Genomic DNA, 22,326 nt, shown 5'->3' on the forward strand with positions numbered 1-22,326 from the left:
GTGTATTGGTATAAAAGGTTGTCGGTATACCAAAACAAATTGTTGTAACCGAGTTCGTAATAACCGGAGTCTACTGTATTTTATAACCGTTTAATGTATGTAAACAAAATGCCATTCGTTCATCAATATTGGGTTTTACCCTTCAACGACGTAGAAACACCGTATACTCATTGTTACCTCCCGAGTAAAAGTTGGAAAAAATCACTCGGTGGGACTCGAACCCACGACCTCATGCTTTCTAATGCAGATGTCTTAAGACTCGGCCACCGAGCTTGTGGGATCGGTTGGCTGGTTCGAATCTGATGTACATGTAGCAGCGGGTACCGCAATGAAACTATAAGATGGAGTAAACATAAGATGGAGTTTATTCGTTGCAGTTAGTGAAAGTCATGCACTTGAACATGTTGAATGTGCTAGGTTAAATTTATTGGCTAGGGTGTAAAGCAACAACACAACTGAGTGTTACTACTTTTGTGATTTTGTTGAAATAAAATATTATTTATGAACTGTGAACAAAGCTATTGGTACAGTGTGGTGCAGGTTCGTCGTTTTCAAATTGCGTTTGAGTCGAAGGGTTGAGTCAGGGGTGTATTTGTGTATTAACATTAGAAAATTTGATTATTTCTTGACCAATTGGTTAAGGAAACTGAGAATTAAACAATACTTGACTGCCACCAATGATGTTTCAGGCCAACTAACAGATCAGCTAATTCTAGTTCACTTGTAACTATTTCTTGTTGCTGCAATTCTATCCTAATGTGCGTTAATTTAATAGCGTTGAATCGTTCTAGATTCATTCATTCCTCTAGTTAACTTTTATCTTCCGTTGCCTGCGGTTGCGACACGCCATCCACAGAATACCCTTGCAGCCTAGTAGCAACACACCAAGCACACCGAACAAAATGGCAGCCAGGAAGGCGTACACGTCCAGCAGGTGGTACTGGATCCAGCTGAGGTCGGCCGCACGAGGTCGCAAGTACTCCCCGCCGTACTTGCCCACGTGGGCGATCCAGTGAGCTGCCTTCTCGGACGGAATGACTGGATCGTCGCGGAGCAGGCGTGAGATGTGTTGCGCCCTCTCGCCATATCTACAGTCATAAGTCAAAAAGCGGTAATCTTTAGGAACTGTGAATTCCGTTTGCAACAACGCCATTATACTCTGAAAGACTTAGCATATATAAAGAACGTGTGAATGTCACTGCCAACGTGTGTTCTCACGCTCGGGCGCGTCCCTTACATGCAAATCAAGACGATATTAATTGTACACAGTATAAGTTGAAAAATTGCAATGAGCAATTTCACGCAAGTTAGCGCTCGCGATTACTTTCGCGTGCGTAACGTGTCCTAAACATGCAGGCCATCGTACATCTCATTTTCAATATAGCCAACGGGACCTACAACTCGTGCAGCCATATATGGTTGCGAACACAAAGCGTCATGCCGTTGTTAGGCAAAGCTAATCCGATTACATACTTAAACGCTATAACAGAGCAGTGAAATTCATGCACCCCCAAATACATGGCATTTGGAACGTTGTGTTTCTCAAAAAATATGCTCAGTATGATTGAAATGTTAAAATATAACGGAATTGAGAAGGAATTGTAAACTTCATGTCAGTGAAAAAAATCGCCGTCATCGATGCCGGAACGTCAATACTGGTTACTGGTAAAGCCGACCTTCAAATCTTAAAGAAATCGTTCGAAAACGTCCCCAAATCTATGTGTTTATATCAGTTTCTAGGAATTTACGGAAGTTGTTATTTCACGAATAGTTGAACACGCATGCCATCTAACTATATTCCGAATTTCAGCTTATCTGTTTTTGCTAACGCTTGTGTTACATATTGAATCATCTCTATGGAAAATTTCGGCGACGAATTTTAGCGACCAAACCCACGTGTATGGTTTTCCTTAGTAGGCGCTACGGTTGACCGATAAATATTTCGGCCCGGCCACACATGACAATGGACAATCGCATATTAGCATATTCATTAGCGTCATTCGGCGTGACTTGGCGTGGGTCTCGGTATCGACCAATGGAAGCCGGCAAAAAGGGTGATATTTATCAATTAATAACTCGTGAAAGAGGCTTTTACGCAAATGTTTACTGCACACCACAATGGATAGGAACCTCATTAATATGTGTGCGGCTTGAAAAGATTGACAGACATTGCTAACGTCAGTGTTACAGCTTTCAAATATGCACGTAGCCAGGCCTATTTTTCCAATTTCAACGGAAAAAAAGAACACATCACAACGATTTTTAGCACATAATTCGATCATTATAAGGGAAATAAACCCTGAAAGTATCATGAAGATACGGTCTTCCAAACGGGAGAAATTAATTTTCAAAGATTTCGACCGCCAACGTGAACACGTGCGTCACTGTACATGTAGTTTCATTCAAAATAAAGTGTTACGTAACCTTTACAAATCGCCCTTCGCAACCACATGGCTGCGTGGTTGAAAATTATTGCCAACCACGGGTCCGCAAACTATGGAAGGCCAAAGTCGCAAAAAAAGTTATTAATGTTTGAAGACATATAATTGAATTGTTTAAAATAGAAAACACCCATTAAATGATACCAAATACTTAATAAAACTGCCTCTTTCTTACATGGGCGTGTTAATATGCATTTTGGAGGAAAAAAAATCTGTTGCCAACCACGGCTAAAATTGATGCTCTTGTGACAGCCCATACAACATGGCGCCAAATGATTACAAACAAAAGAAAGGTTCAGATAGTATCTGTTGCAATGGAAACGAGGCGAAAACTGTCGCTTCGTGGAAGTCGTTGCTCACAAGTTATCTACTTGAGGGCGCTTTAAGGTATCCTTTTTAATTGTTTGGTTGTAATCTCTGACCGCCCCTATTTTGGGCTCCTGACCCCCCCCCCCCAAAAAAAAATATACCGTGAACCCGTCTGAAAATAAAATTTAAAAAAATACATTGAACGAAGGGGAGACAAAAAACAAAATTGTTGCAATACTGCAGGCTTTGTGTAATTTAAAAGCCATTGAAAATAATATCGCGAAGTACGGCGTATCGTATATCAACCATACAAAAAGGGACGCCCTTGAAACCGACGTGTTCCATAACCATGGCAGCTCACAGGAAATGATGAGTTTAAAGTTACACGCATACCTTGGATCTTCAATGACGCGGGTGACTGCGTCGCAAAGGGCGTCCTCTGTCAACGTGGCTATGTCCAACTGCAGAGCCATCCCCTTAGCGACTGCTCGCTCCATGTTGTCGAAGTGGTCACCGAAGAGGGGTATACCGACCATGGGGAGGCCGTACCAAGCCGCCTCGTACATGCCGTTCAGCCCGCCGTGACTCAACAGCGCCTTGGTGTTCCTATGAGCTGACAGTCCGAAAATAAAACGTTCTTAAGTCGGGTCCCAAGGTCTACATCTAAATCTACACCTACATCTATATCTACACATATATCTGCATCTACACCTATATCTACATCTACATCTTCATCCACGCCTACATCTACACCTACATATACTACTTCACCTACACCTAAGACTACATCTACACCTACACCTACATACACATACATCTACATCTATAGCTACATCTGGATCTACATCTGCATCCAATAACACCATTTTTTAACCTTGTCCACGGATAACATTGAAGGTACGTGATATTTCAGTAAAAATGAAACCATGTCGTATCCTGAAAATGATATCAGAATAATCCCATAAGTCTCTTGGGTAGCCAAGTAGAAGGCAGGGCACAACTACTCTTTACATTATAAAACATGTTATTTTAACATTGGAAGCAGCATCTAGGTTTTTACATAAATGTTACGATAGGTGCCCGTTATCATGGTTATGAGTCTGATCTGATGTGTTTTTTGATATGTGAATAGCTTTTGTTATGCTGAAATATCCCTAACCTTTATTGTGATCCGTGGACAAGCTTATATAAACAGTGTTAATGAACAAAATTCCATAACTGGAAAAGTACATGAGCGATTTCAATAATTTTTTCATTAAAAGAAACTCATTTGGCTTTTACATCCTAAATCTGCAAAAAAGCCCTACATGCAGAAATTCTTTTTAAAATAGGAGGCGCCGTTTGGGTTTCCTGGTTTTTTTTTACTCACCCTGGTGACAAAATTTCGTGACGTACAAATTTTAATTAATTGCATGCGCAACAGATACATACTTTTGTTACTTTTCGCTTACAAAGTGGCAACTCACAAAAGTCACCTAAAAACAGAGTTGGCCTCCTGAGTCCATCCATATACCTTCGGTTAAAGCTAAAGAGTGTGTTTTATCGAACTCACCCATTATCTCCTGCTGTGGCATCCATTGTACAACCTTCGTGTTGTTCCCGATATGCAAATGCGTAACACTGCCAGGGAAATGCCAGATGACGCGCTGCTTCAGCTTGGCCAATCCGTTGGCGAACATCTGAGCCTGCGCAGTTTCCACCTCCTTCACGTGACTACCCAGCGTGAACAGAACGACGCCTTCGTTGGCATCGTCCAGAAATTTCTGCTGTTCCACTGAAATCTGAGGAACAAAATGACCGGACGTTATAAGGCCAACAATCATGCATGTGTATACATACGTTTTCAACATGCGTATTACTTTTGCGCGTATTCTGAAAATCCACGTGCACGAATTTCTTTTCTTTGTACACTTGACCTAGTCTGAGTACAACCCATTGTAACCAACGACTGATATTATGTGAGCAATGCAAATTGTATGCCACTCTGCGCGCCAGCCAATCGCAGTCGACTTAAGAAATTTGTACGTCATATCGATCACAAATGTGGAAAAATTAAGCTGTTGATTGGTCAATTTAGCTGCCATGTTTTTTGTAATACAACAACGGGTTACCGAAGAACCGATAGATTTTGCGCCCGCAGAATCTCCAGGTCAAGACGCAGTCTTGTTTTACAACATTAAAAGCCGAATATGCTCGCAAATCACATATATATTTGCCAAGGGGATATTCCTTAGACCACACTTGACCGACGGGTCTCGCCTTTTCGTTGGAGGGAAGACCCAGCATGGGTGAGGCAAGCATCACAGTGTTGGGCTGCAAGGGTCGGGCGAACTCCAGCCCAAAGTCCCCGTAGAACAGCCAAAGCTGAGCCTGGGCCAGCATCTCCGGCATCCGCTTCTCCGGGCTCAGGTTGTACTTTCTCTGGAGATCCTCAAACCTCCAAAGCGCAGCTCGTCTGGCCAGACCGGTGACGAAATAGCGACAGGTGTTTAGGATGCGCTGTGGCAGGCTCATCATGTCGGTTAGACCAGCCTGGCGCTCGGGAATGTAGGCCGAGTGGTTTGGAATGCCATACCTGCAAAGAGGAATCGTAAAGTGACATACAGCATGGCAACACCTGCAGAAGAAGAAAAGTGCGGGCCCTTAATCAATTACATGTATGTCAAATATTAGAAGTCTGTGTACCAACCAGCTTCCCTTGGAAGGAAGGATACCCGTGCCGCTGACCAGGACAAATTTGATTCCCAGAATCTCTGCTAGCAGCGGCTGGCAATCAGACAAATCGTCCCCGATCAGCAGGTCGAAGCTCTCCTCTCTCAGCGCCCGGATCGTCGCGTTGTCCCCCAGCAAGGTGTCGCACTCGCTCCACAGGAAGTTGAACCACGCGCGGCGACCGTGACTATCCGCGGAGTACATCGACCTCAGGAGGAATTTCATCGCGTTTACCGCGCCTCTCAGCTCCCCACGCAGAGCAACACGAGACAGTCCTCGCTTATTCCGCTCCCGGTCCTCCGTCGTGTACAGCGATCGGTGCACGATGAACCTGAACTTGTCAGCCCCGCTGGCGTTCCGCCAATTTGTAAAGCTGTCGCTAAGGAGGAAGGTGACGTCTTGACCTTTCCTGACGAGAGCTTCGGCGATCTTGGTGTTGGTCAGGTGATGGCTGCCGTCGTCTGAGGCGGTGTAGTAGAGGAGCTTCAGTCGGTTCTGTTGGACCGTCGGTGTCGATTCGCTTTGCCAAGCGAAGAGAAACAGAACCAGCGGCATTGACATTCGAAGCAACATTTTGTCGTCAAAGCTTTGTGTAAAAAGCCGACGGCTTCGTTTTCGGTAACAATAATTTGCCTTAAGTTAGCCAAGTATAATAACAAAGCCTAATTTGGTTAGCTTGACCAGTTTTAGTTTTCCATTTTTCCAAATATGGAAATAATGAAAATATGAAATAAGTTCTTGTCCAAATATTTATGGACACGCGCTGGGTATTCGTGACGAAGACAAACTACGGATCCGATATAAAGAAGCTTTGCCAGACAATGTATTTCGTGGGCTAGATCTATCAGGATTGTCTTTCGGATATTGCAAGTTAGAGGCAGACTGCACTACATGTTCTTGTATGTGAACAAAAGTGAAGTAATTGCAATACAGTTAGCTTGTATACTATTTGACACGGATAGTTACAACGACAGTCCAAACAGAGAAAGTGGAAATGTTCATACCGTGTTGCAACCTCTATCGATCATTCCTAAGCCCACCGTAGTTTTTTTCTACTGAAAGACACGCCTTTATAATGCTTCAGGTGTCAACACAAATTGCGATCACTTCCTCTTGATGGCAGTATCAAATTGCGTGGCAAAAGAGTCGTAAACGCTAAGAAAACCAATGTCTTCCGCTCGTTCTGTTTGTCCACTCGTAAACTCTTTGGTGTATGATAACAAACCTCTCATTGAAACAAACAGAAATCAATACGGAAGGCAATGTTATAGCTACTATATAATTATAGTACCTCTACATTGACCTCCGTCATGATTTCTGTTTGTTTCAATATGGGTCTCGTAATTTGTGCTGGTCCCTGAAGGCCAACTTTAGGGCAGGGTTTGACCTTAATTTTTTTTTTGTTCACTAGCCAGCCGGGCTACTGAAACGGACTCTCAACTAGCCAGTGGGCATTTTCACTAGCCCGCATTTTTTTCTTATCTCAAATACAAAATGGCGTATTTTCAGGCTTAATTCTGAGGCAATTTTGTCAGGGTTTTTGATTAACAGATCTGATAATTTAACCCTTTAAAACAGTTGATAAAATTAGACACAAATTGATGGGGTTTTCTTTCTGAGTTTAATGATTTATTTCTTCCTGTACGTGCATCTTTGCCGCATCCCAATCATTTTTCACTCGCCAGCCGGGCTAATTAAGGAGTAGTTTGACTAGCCCGCCGCTGTTTTGACCAGCATTTGGCTAGCGGGCTACCGCTATTCCGAACCCTGTAAAAGTGTCGTCTTTATACCTTACTGACTGACTGTCTCATCACTGACTGGCTCACTAACTGTCGCTTGTGCACCTGAATAAACCTTAAAAAACAGCCATTCTTAATCAAATGAATAGATTACATCTAAAATATACTGACGTCATGCTTTGTTAACGCGTGCAATTTCTTATGGAAGGTAGATTGTTTTTATTCAGGAATACCTCAGACAGTTTACCCAATTCTATTGGTCGAGAGCCCGTCACGTGACCAGTCGTAAACGGTTGATAAAACAAACCGTTGGTTGGTATGAACTAAACACTTTTCTGGTGTCACATTTTGACTTCTATGATGTATGGTCCCTTTGACCCTTTTATTGGTAAAACATTCGCAATCTTCACCTATGTTATAGGCATACGTGCAATACTACAAATGAGTCCGCTAGACTGTGTCCTGCCCCCCCCCACCCCCACCCTACCCTAAATATATGGGGACGGGTAAATAGCGGTCATTGCCTTTGATTGGATCGCTTCTGCGCGCGCGCATTGCGACTGTTTATTTTTGAATCGCTGTTTCTCGCCCATGGACGACGGATATTGTACTCACGATCATCAAGAAACTCACGCTTGTCTCACCACAAAAAGATCACAAAATCACCAGTGTCTTAATGAAAGCAACTTTCAAGCATTTCAACTGCATAGGTTGTAAATATTGAACGGCAATATTTCTCTCGTTATTGACATTCGCGAGAGAAACTTTCAAATTCAGCAAAAATGGAAGCTCGTTACCTCCAAAAGTGCACATTCGTGGCCAGGCGTATTGCCATTTTTGCAACAGGCTTGCTCTGCGCGCGCAGACATTACCATTGTGATTCAGAATTCACGAGGCGAGGCGGGTTCCAGACCTACGTACCTTATTATGCATATAGTTAACATGCATATAGTTAACATACATTACCCGGAATTTCGGAATGTATGCCAGATTCAGCGCTAGTTACCGGACCAATTTTCGAAGCCCAAAGGACAATGGGGTCGGGGAACCAGACTATGAGTCCGTATTTCGAGAGTCCTAAATTTACACTACAGCCAACCTCGTCCCCAGGGTGTCGAGCAGTACGCGCCCACCACTACCTGCTCTCTCACCCTGGTATTGGATCATTTGTATGTGCAAGATTTTTTAACACGTATGAGGAATAGTTTAGTGCCTGCCTGTGCGTTACATTAGCGTTAGTTTTTGATTGCGGTGTCTGGGTAAAACAGCATCAATTCGTGGCGCCGTGAGTTATGAAAACACGATTTTTTTTTCGGAAGTTAAAATGTTACAATCTGGCCGGCCAATATGCAGTATCACATTTCATATTAATATAAGCAAACTGGAATAGAAATGAGTACACCGGAAGGCGTGGACGTTAAAATTACAATTAACGTGAAAACAAGTAATGCACGTTCGAAATAAAAACACCGACTACACGATATAAATCCCTTACTAGCAAATTGCGGTATCGAATCAGCATACAGGAAGAAAGTTTCCTATCCAGGGCTTACTATTGGAAACGAGGTTGGAAATAAAGCAAGCACTGGAGACGAGGTTCCACTGCACCGGCATCGATGCGTTCTGCGCCACATCTCGCAGTACGAGCCACGCGCATGCTAACCTCCTTATAAGGAGAAGTTTACGACTACTCGCGAGATGGATATACCATAACATAGCTTGAGGGGTGTTCGGAAAAAAAAAATAAAGTAAAACTGTTCAACAAAATCGTTGGAAAAATTTTAATTTTGGCATTGTTTTGACTTTTGGACCGAAATGTGTTGTCGCGGCGCGGGTCATTATCAGCTTCCAGACTCCAACCCGGCCCTCAAAATAAAAGTGTTTAAAACCGGCCAAGCACACATTTTATTCCCTTATTAATTGTACACCGTTTTTTTTCAAATCATCCTAAAATGTCAAGATCAAAATAGGGTGAACGATTGTACATGTGGCTAGAAGTGAAAGAGATTATGATTCTCAGATGAGCGAAGGGTGTTCAAGGAAGAGTATATCATTTGAAGCTATCCAAACAATAACTGACGGAAGTATTGTTGAAAAGCTTACTTGGTTTAAAACATAATAATGGCACTTTACTCCCGGTGAAATTATTCTTTCTTGCATGCTGTCACTTTGAAGTAAACAATAAAAGAAAGTCATTTCCAAATATGCGTCTAAAGATGCATTCGGGAAATTTCCCTTAGCAGTTCGTTCTAAATTCGGCGAAGCCGTGAATGGGCGCGCGCAAGCGTTGAGACGACGCACACGCGCGCGCGGTTGCTATAATTCGTTGTATCAGTGCGTGACATCGCAACCTCGTCCCCAGGGTGTCGAGCAGTACGCGTCCACCACTACCTGCTCTCTCACCCTGGTATTGGATCATTTGCATGTGCAAGATTTTTGAACACATATGCAAATGAGGAACAGTCTGGTGCCTGGATATGCGTTACACATTAGCGTTTGTTTTTGTATGCGGTGTCTGGGGTAAAAACAGAGTCAATTCGTAGCAGCACGAGCACAGCGTGAGTTACGAAAACACGATTTTTGAAATCAAACTGTTACGATCTTATCGAGACAACATGCAGTATCATATTTCATATTAATATGAGCAAATTGTAAAGGAAATTAGTATTTTGGAGAAGGCGTGGACGAATGATCGCGCAAAACTCATACTGCACGTTGTCAATAATAGCACCAAGTACACAGTAAAAATCCATTACTAGCCAATCTCGGTATCCAATCAGGATACAGGAAGAAAGTTTCCTATCCAGGGTTTACTATTGGAAACGCGGTTGGAAATAAAGTAAGCACTGGGGACGAGGTTGGTGACATCGCGTATATGCAATCGGCTGAATGGGAACGTGTCCCCGACGTTCATTTCGGGCGCGGTTCAAAACATGACTTGACAATTTTTGAATTGAAATCGAGATCCTAGAATATGCTTTTCTCGGCCAGAATATAAAACATTCCCAGAGCTAACTCTTCACCATATTAATTGTTAAGTACCCTTCGTTAAATGTTGAACACTTCTGTTGCTTCATTCCAAACGAGAAAAAAACCCACAAATTATATATTCTGCCTTTAACTCAACGTTTTTGGTTGCTGTGCTGTGGTCGCCATTAATAATTCCATTACATGATGATTTCGCAGCAACAAACAAAAGCACGAGAAAACGAAGTCCCGATATAAGCCCGCAGCTCCCACAACAACCGGAATGTTCAGAACGCCACAATGCGGAATTAATGACGACCGTTTATTTGTCGAGTTTCTAAGACTGTTGTTATTGTTCTTGTGTCAACTTAACCTTCCCCTTGACATTATTTATGTACCGACAAGCGCCATAAAGTAGGACTCTACAAAAAAAACCAACTTTTCATGGCAGTCATCCCATGGGGAGAAACATAGACTTGAAATCAAGTCGCCGGGTAATTGGCCACGGCGGCGTGGACAGATTCATCTTCCGTCTCAGGGTATACGAGTAGCGTGCGGTATATGGCACTTACGTGCGGGGAAGGTTCGTGCATCCTCGGCCTCAAAAGGCGTGTAGGCTGATTCCGTTTACCGACTTCAATCAGCTGTTCTGGGCTTTGTATAAAACGTATATGACTGTTGCTACCACAATTGTACTGCGCAGTCTGATTGATTAAGAATCAGGAGAATATGAATATTCATATTTATACATAAGTGGTTTTCCATGTGCACGGTACACAGTAAAATACTACGTGGAGTGAATCACATTCCTCGAGGGGTTAAATTCTAATGCTGGGCCGTTTTGTATTCCACCATTATTTTTTGTTACTCGGAAAACAATAATTTGATATTAGGCCATCAGCCTGGGGGTTTAGCCAGTATCAAATCAGGGCATAAATTATGATAGTGTGCATGCGTAAGGCAAACCGCCCTTAGAGTGGTCACAAGCATTTTGATGGACATTTTTTTTTTTTTAAAGGTGATAACACCCAAAATACTGCCACCGATGCAATACAATCACATATTTTCCAACTCTGGAGGTGTTTACCTACCCAAAAATCGCTATGACGATTATTCCCCTCATTTGATACCGGTGGCCAAAATTTTGGACAGAGGCTAATGGCCTATATATATATGTGCCTATTATATTTTCGACTTTCTTTGGTTATTCCACTGAGTGTAATGTTCTAATGAAAATGTTACGAAAAGAAAGAGAATTGTTATACCTCTGTCTTGAATACAGTTACTGTATTTTCATTGGCCTAGAACGATCACGTGTTTGTATAACGTCATGGCACACTCCTTGTAGGATATCACGTACGTACGGTACGTACGGTGTGAAACGCTTGTATCGTTGGTACCCACGCAATTTTCACCATGTTTTCACACTTGAGTGGGAGCAGCGAACTAGCAGACGATCTGCTGTTTCGAGCGCGCGACATGCTTGTGAGTTGACGTTCGATTGTCATGATTAATATTGTTGTGTTTACTGCTGTTTGTTTTCGAGATTTTTACATCAAAATCCGAAGAATCCAAGACAGAGGTATAACTTACAAAACAATTGTTGACTGCAGCTGCGTCCCTCTGGGCGCATAGCACCCCTCGGGTTTTCAAAACGTCATATCCCACATCACAGCAGTCAATAATTGTTAAACGTAAACCGATCAAGAAAACGACATCCCCCGAATGGAGGCTTCCTCAACGGTGCACATGCACAAGCAGCAGCTGAGCGCATAAATGAATATCCGTCCGAAATCATATTACTCAAGTCACTAGGCATGTCGAAGCCAGCAAATGATAATTTTAACATAATACACAGTGCCGTGCTTGTATAGTGCGGGCGACAATAGACAAATCACAACCGTCAGACTTGGCCTCAAGTCTAGGAGAAACATGTCACTCATACAGTAACATCAGTTATTTCAAGGCTTTTGTAGGGATCAATTCAATAACACAGGTTGTGTTTGTCTTTGAAGTTGTCGTGTTTTTAATTGCTCACTTACAATAACAGCGACGTATTCGTACAGACCCGCACTTTTGAAAGAAGGCCGTCCATAGTATACAGAATGCGAGACTAGTGTTAGGGAAAACTTTGTCAGATATCACTCACTTGATTCCGACGACCAGTTTAACCAGAAGTACGTGCCAAGAAATGAGGCAACCACGAAATAATTGCATTGAGATTTAGCACAATATCAGATTTTCCTCCCAACAGTAAATGGAAACAATTTTAATAGTTATAGGTATACACGATTTTTTCAAATTGAAACAATTAAGGATTTCACAATTATTTTCTTCCACAATTTAATAATGCAAGCAAGACTTTGCTTATTATAACATTTGATATTAAATAGCGTTTTACACACAAAGGAAAGAGTCAAAAAGGCATGCAGTTAGAACACAAAAAGACTTTTTATAACTAGAAAAAAAGACAAGGAAACTTTGTTTCTACGGTAAGGGATGTGAACCCCACTCACGGACTACCCATTACGGACCTCTACCGTTAAGATGTGGGAGATTCATTTAGTTTCGTAACATATAAAATATTCTCAATACATTCTAAAAACTTAATTACAGCTAAGAAAACTATCTGCACAGTTGGATTCATGATAACTATAATTTTTACATGAATCATAAATATTTGTTTTTTTAAACACTCAACGTTGCCAAACAAAACATATAACAAAAACGAAAACCACACTCAACAGCTAATTCCTCCGTACTTCATTTTAATTAGAATTACAAACTGTCATTATCTCCCAATCGCCATATAAGACAATTCTATCCCCATGTGCGTCAATTTAGTAGCTGTGAATTGTTCTACATGCATTAATTCCTCTAATTAATTTTGTTTTCTGTTGCCTATGGTTGTGGCACGCCAGCCATAGAATACCCTTGCAGCCTAGTAGCAACACACCAAGCACGCCGAACAAAATGGCGGCCAGGAAGGCGTACACATCCAGCAGGTGGTACTGGATCCAGCTAAGGTCGGCCGCGCGAGGGCGCAAGTACTCCCCGCCGTACTTGTCAACGTGGGCGATCCAGTGGGCTGCCTTCTCGGACGGGATGAGTGGATCGTCGCGGAGCAGGCGCGAGATGTGCTGCGCCCTCTCGCGATATCTATAGTCATAAGTCAAAAAGCGCTAATCTTTAGGAACTGTGAACTCCGTTTACAACTATACCATCATAATTTGAAAGACATAGCATATAGTACAGAACATGTGAATGTCACTGCCAACGTGCGCTCACACGCTCGGGCGCGTCCCTCACATGCGAATCAAGACAATAGTAATTGTACACAGTGTAAGTTGAAAAATTGCAATGAGCAAATTTCACGCACTAGCGCTCGCGATTACTTGGGCTTTTTCAATACAGCCAATGGACCTTTCGTTGCCAACCCGTTGCCAACTACGGGTTGGCAAACTATGGAAGGCCAGCGTCGCAAAAAGAGTTATTCATGACATATATTTGGATTGTTTAAAATACAAAATGTCCAAATGATGCCAAATACTTAATAAAACTGCCTCTTTTTTACATGAGCTGTTAATATGCATTTTTTGGGGGGGGGGAAATCTGTTGCTCTTGTGACAACCTATACAACATGGCGCCAAATGTTTACAAAAAAAACACGATTTCGGTAATATCTGATGGGATGGGGACGAGGCGAAAACAGTTTCTTCGTGGAAGTTGCTCAAAAATATCCATTTGAGGGCGCTTTAGGGTATCCTTTCTAATTGTTAGGTTGTAATTTCCGACCGCCCCTATTTTAGGCTCCTGACCCACTCCACCCCGCCCCCCCAAAAAAAAAAAATTACCGTGAACAAGTCTGAAAACATAATTTAAAAAATACATTGGACGAAGGGGAGACACAAACAAAATTGTTGCAAAACTGCAGGCTGTGTGTAATTTGAAAGCTAATGAAAATAATATCGCGAAGCACGGCGTATCGTATATCAATAGCAATGGAGTATAGCAATTCTATGGTTTACTTTTTATTTTATCAATATTAGGTTTTGCCCTTCACCGACGTATAAACACTGTATACTCAGTGTGTTACCTCCCGAGTGAAAGATGGAAAAAAAATCACTTGGGTGGGACTCAAACCCACGACCTCCTGCTTTCTAGTGCAGACGTCTTACCACTCGACCACTGAGATAATGGGATCGGTTGGCTGGTTCGAATCTGATGTACATAGCAGCGGGTACCGCATTTAACTATTCGTAAGGGATGTAACACACTGAGTATACATGCTAAATAACGCAACGTCCAAACCTTATGTTTGAAATGATTGATTCTTCAAAATCAAAACTTTATGCATTTTAAAGACCGGCAGGTAAAACAGATAAACTGCAGCCTAATTATAATGTGCCATATTTTGACACATTTAAATCACACAATTCCAGGGGTTGAGATCGCGCAAGGCATGATGGGAAACAACATGGCGCAGCAAGATCTCGTACCCGTGGGAACGAGGTTGACTTCAAGGCAAAAGAATATAAATACAATATATAGAAAGGGTCGACCTTATTACCAACCTGCTCCATAACCCGCTGTTTATTTTGCGGGTGTCTCTGGACCAGGTAGCTCACAGGAAATGATAAATTTAAAGTTACACGCATACCTTGGATCATCAATAATGCGGTTGACTGTGTCGCAAAGGGCGTCCTCTGTCAACGTGGCTATGTCCAACTGCAGAGCCATCCCCTTAGCGACTGCTCGCTCCATGTTGTCGAAGTGGTCACCGAAGAGGGGTATACCGACCATGGGTAGGCCGTACCAAGCCGCCTCGTACATGCCGTTCAGCCCACCGTGACTCAAGTCAACAGCGCCCTGGTGTTCCTATGAGCTGAGAGTCCAAGAATAAAACGTTCTTAAGTCTGGTCCCGCGTTCTACATCTAAATCTACACCTACATCTATATCAATATCTGCATCTATACACCTACATCAACATTTGCATCTGCATCCACACCTACATCTACACCTACACATACAACTACATCACACTAAAACTACATCTACACCTACATCCACATACACCTACATCTATATCTACACATATATCTGCCTCTACACCTACATCTACATCTACATCTACATCTTCACCCACACCTACATCTAAACCTACACATACAACTACACCTACACCTAAGACTTCATGTACACCTATATCCACATACATCTACATCTACATCTACATCTATATCTATATCTACATCTTCATACACACCTACATCCACATACACCTACATCTACATCTACATCTACATCTACATCTATATCTACATCTGCATTCAATAAGAAGAGTCTCATAAACCTGTTCAGCATCTAGATGCTGGACTGGAGTGCGGTGCTTCCAACAGTGGACACTTAATGGTTCTACATGTGCTTTATTTATACACGTGCAATTTTGATTATGGTGCGAATACAAATTGGCAATTAAAAAAAAATGCGGTTTAGGAACCATAAACAAATCATTCACGCCCTTTCTAAAAACTTTTTGAAGCTGCAGAACCCTTACAACAAGTTTCATAATATAAAAGTAAATCATTAAGTTCCATATTAATAACTATACAGGGTGAGTAAAAAATAAAATTAAAAGGAAGCCCAACTGGTACCCCTATTTTCAAAAGCAGTTCTGCGTGTAGCACTTTCCAGATCTAGGATATGAAAACCCAATTAATAAGCTGTCTGTTAGGTAAAGAATCATTCATATCGCTCTTGTACTATTCCAGCTAAGGAATTTTGAAGACGAACACCTTTTTTTAACCTTGTCCACGGATAAAATTGAAGGTACGTGATATTTCGGTAAAAATGAAACCATGTCGTATCCTAAAAATGATATCAGAATAATCCCATAAGTCTCTTGGGTAGCCAAGTAGAAGGCAGGGCACAACTACTCTTTACATTATAAAACATGTTATTTTAACATTGGAAGCAGCATCTAGGTTTTTACATAAATGTTACGATAGGTGCCCGTTATCATGGTTATGAGTCTGTTCTGATGTGTTTTTTGATATGTGAATAGTTTTTGTTGTGCTGAAATATCCCTAACCTTTATTGTGATCCGTGGACAAGCTTATATAAACGGTGTTAATGAACAAAATTCCATAACTGGAAAACTACATGAGCGATTTCAATATTATTTTTTCATTAAAAGAAACTCATTGGGCTTTCACATCCTAAATCTGCAAAAAAGCCCTACATGCAGATTTTTTTTAAAAATAGGAGGCGCCATTTGGGTTTCCTTGTTTTTTTTTTTCTCACCCTGTAGACAAAATTTCGTGACGTACAAATTTTAATAAATTGCATGCGCAACAGATACATACTTTTGTTCCTTTTCGCTTACAAAGTGGCAACTCACAAAAGTCACCTAAAAACAGAGTTGGCCTCCTGAGTACATCCATATACCTTCGGTTAAAGCTAAAGCGTGTGTTTCATCGAACTTACCCATTATCTCCTGCTGTGGCATCCATTGTACAACCTTCGTGTTGTTCCCGGTATGCAAATGCATAACGCTGCCAGGGAAATGCCAGATTACGCGCTGCTTCAGCTTGGCCAATCCGTTGGCGAACATCTGAGCCTGCGCAGTTTCCATCTCGTTCACGTGACTACCCAGCGTGAACAGAACGACGCCTTCCTTGGCATCGTCCAGAAATTTCTGCTGTTCCACTGAAATCTGAGGGGCAAAATGACCAGACGTTATAAGGCCAACAATCATGCATGTGTATACATACGTTTTCAACATGCGTATTACTTTTGCGCGTATTCTGAAAATCCACGTGCACGAATTTCTTTTCTTTGTACACTTGACCTAGTCTGAGTACAACCCATTGTAACCAACGACTGATATTATGTGATCAATGCAAATTGTATGCCACTCTGCGCGCCAGCCAATCGCAGTCGACTTAAGAAATTTGTACGTCATATCGATCACAAATGTGGACAAATATTAAGCCGTTGATTGGTCAATTTAGCTGCCATGTTTTTGTAATACAACAACGGGTTACCGAAGAACCGATAGACTTTGCGCCCGCAGAACCTGCAGGTCAAGTCGCCGTCTTGTTTTACAACATTAATAGCCGAATCTGCTCGCAAATCACATATATATTTGCCAAGGGGATATTCCATAGACCACACTTGACCGACGGGTCTCACCTTTTCGTTGGAGGGAAGACCCAGCATGGGTGAGGCAAGCATCACGGTGTTGGGCTGCAAGGGTCGGGCGAACTCCAGCCCAAAGTCACCGTAGAACAGCCAGAGCTGAGCCTGGGCCAGCATCTCCGGCATCCGCTTCTCCGGGCTCAAGTTGTACTTTCTCTGGAGATCCTCAAACCTCCAAAGCGCAGCTCGTCTGGCCAGACCGGTGACGAAATAGCGACAGGTGTTTAGGATGCGCTGTGGCAGGCTCATCGTGTCGGTTAGACCCGCCTGGCGCTCGGGAATGTAGGCCGAGTGGTTTGGAATGCCATACCTGCAAAGAGGAATCGTAAAGTGACATACAGCATGGAAACACCTGCAGAAGAAGAAAAGTGCGGGCCCTTAATCAATTACATGTATGTCAAATATTAGAAGTCTGTGTACCCACCAGCTTCCCTTGGAAGGAAGGATACCCGTGCCGCTGACCAGGACAAATTTGATTCCCAGAATCTCTGCCAGCAGCGGCTGGCAATTAGACAAATCGTCCCCGATCAGCAGGTCGAAGCTCTCCTCTCTCAGCGCCCGGATCGTCGCGTTGTCCCCCAGCAAGGTGTCGCACTCGCTCCACAGGAAGTTGAACCACGCGCGGCGACCGTGACTATCCGCGGAGTACATCGACCTCAGTAGGAATTTCATCGCGTTTACCGCGCCTCTCAGCTCCCCACGCAGAGCAACTCGAGACAGTCCTCGCTTATTCCGCTCCCGGTCCTCCGTCGTGTACAGCGATCGGTGCACGATGAACCTGAACTTGTCAGCCCCGCTGGCGTTCCGCCACTTTGTAAAGCTGTCGCTAAGGAGGAAGGTGACGTCTTGACCTTTCCTGACGAGAGCTTCGGCGATCTTGGTGTTGGTCAGGTGATGGCTGCCGTCGTCTGAGGCGGTGTAGTAGAGAAGCTTCAGTCGGTTCTGTTGGACCGTCGGTGTCGATTCGCTTTGCCAAGCGAAGAGAAACAGAACCAGCGGCATTGACATTCGAAGCAACATTTTGTCGTCAAAGCTTTGTGTAAAAAGCCGACGGCTTCGTTTTCGGTAACAATAATTTGCCTTAAGTTAGCCAAGTATAATAACAAAGCCTAATTTGGTTAGCTTGACCAGTTTTAGTTTTCCATTTTTCCAAATATGGAAATAATGAAAATATGAAATAAGTTCTTGTCCAAATATTTATGGACACGCGCTGGGTATTCGTGACGAAGACAAACTACGGATCCGATATAAAGAAGCTTTGCCAGACAATGTATTTCGTGGGCTAGATCTCTCAGGATTGTCTTTCGGATATTGCAAGTTAGAGGCAGACTGCATGACATGTTCTTGTATGTGAACAAAAGTGAAGTAATTGCAATACAGTTAGCTGGTACTATTTGACACGGATAGTTACAACGACAGTCCAAACAGAGAAAGTGGAAATGTTCATACCGTGTTTGCAACCGCTATCGATCATCCTGGGCCCACCGTAATTTTTTTCTACTGAAAGACACGCCTTTATAATGCTTCAGGTGTCAACACAAATTGCGATCACTTCCTCTTGATGGCAGTATCAAATTGCGTGGCCAAAGAGTCGTAAACGCTAAGAAAACCAATGTCTTCCGCTCGTTCTGTTTGTCCACTCGTAAACTCTTTGATGTATGATAACAAACCTCTCATCGAAACAAACAGAAATCAATACGGAAGGCAATGTTATAGCTACTATATAATTATAGTACCTCTACATTGACCTCCGTCATGATTTATGTTTGTTTCAATATGGGTCTCGTAATTTGTGCTGGTCCCTGAAGGCCAACTTTAGGGCAGGGTTTGACCTTAATTTCTTTTTGTTCACTAGCCAGCCGGGCTACTGAAACGGACTCTCAACTAGCCCGTGGGCATTTTCACTAGCCCGTATTTTTTTCTTATCTCAAATACAAAATGGCGTATTTTCAGGCTTAATTCTGAGGCAATTTTGTCAGGGTTTTTGATTAACAGATCTGATAATTTAACCCTTTAAAACAGTTGATAAAATTAGACACAAATTGATGGGGTTTTCTTTCTGAGTTTAATGATTTATTTCTTCCTGTACGTGCATCTTTGCCTCATCCCAATCATTTTTCACTCGCCAGCCGGTCTAAGTAAGGAGTAGTTTGACTAGCCCGCCGCTGTTTTGACGAGCATTTGGCTAGCGGGCTACCGCTAATTCCGAACCTTGTAAAAGTGTCGTCTTTATACCTGACCGACTGACTGACTGTCTCATCACTGACTGACGCACTAACTGTCGCTTGTGTACCTGAATAAACCTTAAAAAACAGCCATTCTTCATCAAATGAATAGATTACATCTCAAATATATTGACGTCATGCTTTGTTAACGTGTGCACTTTCTTATGGAAGCTAGATTCTTTTTTCATTCAGGAATACCTCAGACAGTTTACCCAATTCTATTGGTCGAGAGCCCGTCACGTGACCAGTCGTAAACGGTTGATAAAACAAACCGTTGGTTGGTGTGATCTAAACACTTTTCTGGTGTCACATTTTGACTTCTATGATGTATGGTCCCTTTGACCTTTTTATTGGTAAAACATTCGCAATCTTCAGCTATGTTACAGGCATATGTGCAATACTACAAATGAGTCCGTTAGACTGTGTCCCCCCCCACCCCACCCTACCCTACCCTAAATATATGGGGACGGGTAAATAGCGGTAATTTAAAGCCTTTGATTGGATCGCTTCTGCGCGCGCGCATTGCGACTGTTCATTTTTGAATCACTGTTTTTCGCCCATGGACGCCGGATATTGTACTCACGATCATCAAGAAACTCCCGCTTGTCTCATCACAAGAAGATCACAAAATCACCAGTGTCTCAATGAAAGCAACTTACAAGCATTTCAACTGCATAGGTTGTAAATATTGAACAGCAATATTTCTCTCGTTATTGACATTCGCGAGAGAAACGTTCAAATTCAGCCAAAATGGAAGCTCATTACCTCCAAAAGTGCACATTCGTGGCCAGGCGTATTGCCAATTTTGCAACAGGCTTGCTCTGCGCGCGCAGACATTACCATTGTGATTCAGAATTCACGAGGCAAGGCGGGTTCCAGACCTACGTACGTACCTTATTATGCATATAGTTAACATACATTACCCGAATGTTTGCCAGATTCACCGCTAGTTACCGGACCAATTTTCGAAGTGCAAAGGACAATGGGGTCGGGGAACCAGACTATGAGTCCGTATTTCGAGAGTCCTAAATTTACACTACAATCAACCTCGTCCCCAGGGTGTCGAGCAGTACGCGCCCACCACTACCTGCTCTCTCACCCTGGTATTGGATCATTTGTAAGTGCAAGATTTTTAAACACGTGTGCAAATGGATAGTCTGGTGCCTGCCTGTGCGTTACCTGAGCGTTTGTTTTTGTAAGCGGTGTCTGGGTAAAACAGCATCAATTCGTGGCGCCGTGAGTTATGAAAACACGATTTTTTTTCGGAAGTTAAAATGTTACAATCTGTAAAAAATGTTACAAGAAATGACTAAAACTGAAGGCCTGGACGTTAAAATTACAACGTGAAAACACGTAATGCACGTTCGAAATAAAAACACTAACTACACGATATAAATCCTTTACTAGCAAATTGCGGTATCGAATCAGGATACAGGAAGAAAGTTTCCTATCCAGGGCTAACTATTGGAAACGAAGTTGGAAATAAAATAAGTACTGGGGACGAGGTTGCACTACACCGGCAACGATGCGTTCTGCGCCACATCACGCAGTACGCGCCACGCGCATTCTAGCCTCCTTATAAGGAGAAGTTTACGACTACTCGCGAGAGGGATATACCATAACATAGCTAGAGGGGTGTTTGGAAAAAAAAAACATGAAGTAAAACTGTTCAACAAAATCGTTGGAAAATTTTAATTTTGGCATTGTTTTGACTTTTGGACCGAAATGTGTTGTCGCGGCGCGGGTCATTATCAGCTTCCAGACTCCAAACCGGTCCTAAAAATAAAAGTGTTTAAAACCGGACAAGCACACATTTAATTCCCTTATTAATTGTACACTGTTTTTTTGGTATCAAATCATCCTAACATTTCAAGATCAAAAAGGGTGAAGGATTGTACATGTGGCTAGAAGTGAAAGAGATTATGATTCTCAGATGAGCGAAGGGTGTTCCAGGAAGGGTATCATTTGAAGCTATCCAAACAATAACTGACGGAAGTATTGTTAAAAAGCTTACTTGGTTTAAAAAATAATAATGGCACTTTACTCCCGGTGCGATTATTCTTTCTTGCATGCTGTCACTTTGAAGTAAACAATAAAAGAAGGTCATTTCCAAATATGCGTCTAAAGATGCATTTTTGGAAATTTCCTTTAGCAGTTCGTTTTAAATTCGGCGAAGCCGTGAATGGGCGCCGCAAGCGTTGAGAAGACGCACACGCGCGCGCGGTTGCTATAATTCGTCGTATCAGCGCGTGACATCGCGTATATGCAATCAGCTGAATGAGAACGTGTCCCCGACGTTCATTTCGGGCGCAGTTCAAAACATGACTTGACAATTTTTGAATTGAAATCGAGATCCTAGAATATGGTTTTCTCGGCCAGAATATAAAACATTCACAGAGCTAACTCTTCACCATGTTAATTGTTAAGTACCCTTCGTTAAATGTTGAACACTTCTGTTGCATCATTTCAAACGAAAAAAAACCCACAAATTATATACTCTGCCTTTAACCCAACGTTTTGGTCGCTGTGCTCTGGTCACCATTGATAATTCCATTTCATGATGATTTTGCAACAACAAACAAAAGCACGAGAAAACGAAGTCCCGATATAAGCCCGCAGCTCCCACAACAACCGGAATGTTCAGAACGACACGATGTGGAATTAATGATGACCGTTTATTTGTCGAGTTTCTTAGATTGTTGTTATTGTTCTTGTTTCAACTTAACCTTTCC

At 42.4% G+C, this 22,326-nt stretch overlaps 1 protein-coding gene and 1 pseudogene across 1 annotated transcript; both read right to left on the minus strand.

The window, feature by feature from the left end:
• LOC119735977 (2-hydroxyacylsphingosine 1-beta-galactosyltransferase-like) lies at window positions 1-6,564 on the minus strand. The gene is made up of 5 exons (XM_038209954.1): window positions 5,440-6,564; window positions 5,010-5,325; window positions 4,303-4,531; window positions 3,144-3,363; window positions 1-1,088 (listed from the first exon to the last, which is right to left on the minus strand). Exons 1-5 carry the CDS (start codon window positions 6,033-6,035, stop codon window positions 806-808), a joined length of 1,644 nt encoding a protein of 547 aa, XP_038065882.1. The 5' UTR covers window positions 6,036-6,564; the 3' UTR covers window positions 1-805.
• A 5,938-nt stretch (window positions 6,565-12,502) lies between these two features.
• Window positions 12,503-19,069, minus strand: LOC119736300 (annotated as a pseudogene).
• Between the last annotated feature and the right edge of the window lie 3,257 nt (window positions 19,070-22,326).

The sequence above is a fragment of the Patiria miniata genome, unplaced genomic scaffold, assembly GCF_015706575.1.
Source record: "Patiria miniata isolate m_02_andy unplaced genomic scaffold, ASM1570657v1 HiC_scaffold_29, whole genome shotgun sequence".
In the NCBI taxonomy this organism is placed as follows: domain Eukaryota; kingdom Metazoa; phylum Echinodermata; class Asteroidea; order Valvatida; family Asterinidae; genus Patiria; species Patiria miniata.